General features: G+C 42.9%; 1 protein-coding gene across 1 annotated transcript in view; it reads right to left on the bottom strand.

Moving 5' to 3' along the window:
• Positions 1–5,017, bottom strand: part of LOC106523222 (sodium- and chloride-dependent taurine transporter) — a 23,525-nt gene that overhangs the window by 11,226 nt on the left and 7,282 nt on the right. The window contains exons 4-6 of the mRNA XM_014016592.1: positions 4,196–4,430; positions 3,324–3,456; positions 2,654–2,788 (exon numbers count right to left, since the gene is read on the bottom strand). Of these exons, the coding sequence (XP_013872046.1) occupies positions 2,654–2,788; positions 3,324–3,456; positions 4,196–4,430 (503 nt within the window). The remainder of the gene's footprint in view (positions 1–2,653; positions 2,789–3,323; positions 3,457–4,195; positions 4,431–5,017) is intronic.

Below are 5,017 nucleotides of genomic sequence, written 5' to 3'. Positions count from 1 at the left end.
AAGCTTTTGTAAAAAAAAAATAAAAAGACACCCAACAGTTCTTTTTAACTTTATTATAAATAAAAGAATGTGTAGTTTGTTGAATACAGAGCACATTGTGAGCTGAGCAGGATGTATTTATAAATTTGAGCCTCTCTAGAATGTAACTTGGGTGTGTACGATAATTTTCCTCAAAATACGATAATTTTGAGCTGCTGATACGATAATTCAACATTTCCCACCTGGCAACACTGGTCGTGGAACACTGGACCAGCTCTACATGCTCAGCAGGGTCCTGGAGGGTGCATGGGAGTTCACCCAACCAGTCTACATGTGTTTTGTGGACTTGGAGAAGGCATTTGACCATGTCCCTCTGGGACTCTTGTGTATGGGTATGGGGTACCAGGCCCATTGACACGGGCTGTTAGGTCTCTGTACGACCGGTGCCAGAGCTTGGTCCGCATTGCCGGTAGTAAGTCAGACTTGTTTCCAGTGAGAGTTGGACTCCGCCAAGGTTGCCCTTTGTCACAGATTCTGTTCATAACTTTTATGGACAGAATTTCTAGGCACAGCCGAGGTGTTGAGGGGATCCTTTTTGGTGACCTTAGGATCACGTCTCTACTTTTTGCGGATGATATGGTCCTATTGGCTTCATCAGATCGTGATCTTCAGCTCTCACTGAAGCGGTTCACAGCTGAGTGTGAAGCGGCCGGGATGAGAATCAGTGCCTCCAAATCTGAGACCATGATCTCGAACCGGAAAAAGGTAGTGTGCCTTCTCTGTATCGGGGAAGAGATCCTGCCCCAAGTGGAGGAGTTAAAGTATCTTGGGGTCTTGTTCACAAATGAGGGAAGAATGGAGCAGGAGATCGACAGGCGGATTGGTGCTGCATCTGCAGTGATGCGGGCGCTGTACCGGTCTGTTGTGGTGAAGCGAGAGCTGAGCCAGAAGGCGAAGCTCTCGATTTACCAGTCGGTCTACGTTCCTACCCTCATCTATGGTCACGAGCTTTGGGTAGTGACTGAAAGAAAGAGATCGCGGATACAAGCGGCCGAAATGAGTTTCCTTCACAGGGTGTCTGGGCTCTCCCTTAGAGATAGGGTGAGAAGCTCAGTCATCCGGGAGGGACTCAGAGTTGAGCCGCTGCTCCTCCACAATGGGAGGAGCCGTTTAAGCCTCTTAGGGAGGTAGGGAGGTGCTTCAGACATGTCTGACTGAGAGGAGACCCCAGAGAAGACCCAGAACACATTGGAGAGACTATACCGCTCAGCTGGCCTAGGAACATCTTGGAATCCCTCCAGAAGAGCTACAGAGGTGGCTGGGGAAAGAGAGGTCTGGGCCTCTCTGCTCAAACTGCTGTCCCTGCAACATGAATCTAAATAAGTGGAAGATACTGTATTTGGGGCAGCTGTGGTGGAGTGGTTAGGGGAGTTGTCCTGGAACCAGAAGGTTGCCGATTCAATCCCCTGTCCAGCCATTTCAGTCATTGTGTCCTTAGGCAAGACACTTCACCCACCTTGCCTACTGAGGGTGGTCAGAGGGTCTGGTGGCGCCGGTGCATGGCAGCCTCTGTCAGTGTGCTCCAGGGCAGCTGTGGCTGTAGCTTACTGCCATCAGTGTGATCAGTGTGTGAATGTGTGTGTAAATGGGTGAATTTCTGAAGTGTAAAGTGCCTTGGGGTCCAAGTGGACTTGATAAGGCGCTACATAAGTTCAAGCCATTTACCATTTTGGATGGATAGATGGATGGATGGATGGATGGATGGATGGATGGATGGATGGATGGATGGATGGATGGATGGACGGACGGACGGACGGATGGATGGATAGATGGATGGATGGATGGATGGATGGATGGATGGATGGATGGATGGATGGATGGATGGATGGATGGATGGATGGATGGATGGATGGATGGATGCATGGATGGATGGATGGATGGATGGATGGATGGATGGATGGATGGATGGATGGCACCTTTGTGAAAATTTGCATATTTTCTCACCTAGGACTACTTTTATTTCCTATTAATTCTGAAACAGATTTTCTGTTGTGTGTTTAGTTGTGCTTGTTTTCTGAACATGTGTTTTGTGTTTCGTTTACAACTTGTGTTGTTTTGAATGGTTGCCTAAACTTACTCATATAAACTTGTTTTATTTGTTCAATCCTTATTGTCTCATTTGGTTCCAAGCTCTGTTACTGACTTTGTCTTCTTGTTATGCTTTTGAGGTGGGAATTTGGGGTTTGTTTGGACTTTATTTAGATTTCCTGCTCATGCGCTGCTTTGTGCTTTGTTTCCGTATTTTCATTAAAGTTTCTTTATCTCCTGCCTGTTCCCTGATTTTATGTTCAGTTATTAATACGCTGCTGACAGATACAGGATGTACTCAGCAGCTCACTTAGTGGCTGCCTGGGGTTTTTATTGCATGATAATCATCCTTAAAACATTTAGTGGGATGTGATAGTGAAAGCAGGGGGTTTTCAATCATTTTGAGCCCAGAGGATCTGGTTGTTTCCTGTTTTTAGGCAGCAATAAGCTCGACATTGCTAGTTGATTCAAAAGTTTAGAGCAATGGGACTTTTTCCAAAAAGGGGTCACATCATTTCCTTTATGTTTGGAAGAATATCAAAATGAGTGGGGACATAAAGTAATTAAACAAGCTTTTTGAGCCCACCTCTGGATCCTGGAGACGAGTAAGGTCAGGGTAAAGGTAAAACTTGATCCCTTCAGCGGCTCCAGGCAAAGTCACACCACGAATCAGCAGTATGATTAACATCACAAATGGAAATGTTGCCGTTACATACACCACCTAAAAAGACAAAGATCTTAATAGTTAAACACAATGTAATAAAGAGAAAACAGTTTGCTGTTTCTACTGTAATTAAATGATAAAGGACATAATCTTTTCTTTTGTAACAATTTCTCACAACACAAAGTTTTCGGTTTCAGGCGTGTATGTGTAAAGTGAAGTAATTACAACAGTTTATGTGAAAGATTTTCACTTCCTGAACTGCTGCCTGGTTAAACATTAAACCATTTTAAGGCACTCCTATCTGACCAAACTGTAGGTTCCATTAGGGGAATTAAACGTACAAATAGCTTGTAATGGAGTTAATCATTCTTTTCAGAGTGGCTCCTGTCGACTCTGACCTAGTTTCCTGTCCTGGTAACAGAAACAAAGGTAGGGCAAAGCAATGGCACACATCTGTCTAATGGACCAAGGAGTAACATTCAGGAATACTAAGTTCCTAAATCGAAAACCTTGCTCTTGTTTTGGATCCTGTTAGTTCTCTCTGAGCAACAGTGTTTTATCAGAGCAACACAATAAGTACAGGATCACTCACTTTCCCTGTGGACTTGACTCCTTTCCAAATACAGAAGAAACAGATAATCCACACTGCCAGGAGACACAGGGCTAGATCCCACTTCAGTGGCCCGATGTCTTCAATCCCAGTGGAGATACTCAGGACATTACGTCTGCAGAGGCAACAAGTGTTTACAAATGGTTAACAGCAGCAAAGCAACCTCTTTAGTCTAACAAGGTTGAGTCAGGTCCTTGGTTCTTCTTTGTGGAAACATGGTTGCAAGTATTTTTCAACCCTCTGTGAACAACAAGCGACTATCAGGACACTAACAATCATTTGTTAGGCTGATGGTCCTCCTTTTGCATGTGAACAAGTTTTGGTTGTCACCAGCAAAGTGGATGATCCATTGTACAAAGGTAGTGCTTATCAGGCTGAGTTTGCCTGCAACTCCTCATACTGAAGTCATCCTTTGGTTAATAATGAAACGTGTCAACGAAGATCCCATCCATTCTGATTCAACCTTGTGAAAATTTTCTACCTCGATTATTGAGCTTTCCAGAAATAAAATAAAATAAAAAAATTAAACATTTTATTTTGCATCCACAGCACTTATTTAGCACTGCTCATTCTGTTGAAGTTTCATTACATTTAAACATCTCAGAAAACATTTAAAAAAATTGGATTTCTAGATAGCGCTGCATTTTAGTCTGATGACTAGCGTTAAACTTTAAAGCTGCATTTAACTTTAAAGTTGCAGTGGGGATAAAGTTTAAAATGGATCCTCATAAATGGGGCACTTTTACAAAAATAAACCGTGCAAGAGTGGATCCTGCCTGGTCAAACTTATTTACACAAGCCAGATAAAGAGCCAGCGTTAGTTTTAGTCTATTCACGTGTCAGTGAATACTCACTCCCAGAACTCTGTGACAGGGGAGGTAAAGTTGGTATGGTTGGCTGCCATCCAGAGGCTCTTGTTCCTGCGGACTGTGTCCTCAATGCAGTTCTCCGTGTTCCAGGGCTGGTTGCATTTTGCCCACGGAAGCTCGGGCTGGAAGCACTGAAAGAGGTAGTAGAGTCCCCAGGCCAAGATCACGATGTAGTAGACATTCAGAAGAGAGACGATGACAATAGAAGCATAGCCGATACCTGCAGACAGTTTAGGAGGAAGGAAGAATCAGACGTGTGCTCAGTAAATTTTGATAGATTTTAGACCAGATTTTAGACCATTTCACTAGTTATGAAGCAAGATATACCTGCGGTCGTGTTTCTGACTATTTTATCAATTAAAATAAATACTCTGCTTCTGACTTCCATTGATTTTTCACCTGCTCACATGTCAAGCATTCTCTCTACATCATCCATTACTTTTCCCAGCAAGTTGTCAACACTGCCTGTTATCCATTTGTCTTTTGTGACCAAAGACCACATTAGTAAAGTTTACTGCAGGATAAATCGAAGACAAATAAAACCAGCAAGCTTTGAAGAAATGCATAACCCCTGCCACCTTGAATGCCAAAGATTTACACAAGATTCGATTGGTGTTGCGGCCATCTTAAACCACCTTTCACAAAAATTATCCACGTATATTTCATTGTTATTATAAAGTGGGTAAAATAAGTATTGAACACATCGATATTTTTCTCAGTAAATACAGTGGTTTGCAAAAGTATTCATACCCCTTGAACTTTTCCATATTTTGTCACATTACAACCACAAACATAAATATATTTCAC

Source organism: Austrofundulus limnaeus, unplaced genomic scaffold, assembly GCF_001266775.1.
Source record: "Austrofundulus limnaeus strain Quisiro unplaced genomic scaffold, Austrofundulus_limnaeus-1.0 Scaffold3, whole genome shotgun sequence".
In the NCBI taxonomy this organism is placed as follows: Eukaryota; Metazoa; Chordata; class Actinopteri; order Cyprinodontiformes; family Rivulidae; genus Austrofundulus; species Austrofundulus limnaeus.
The sequence above is the reverse complement of the archived record's forward strand: the minus strand, read 5'-3'. Positions and strand labels throughout refer to the sequence as shown.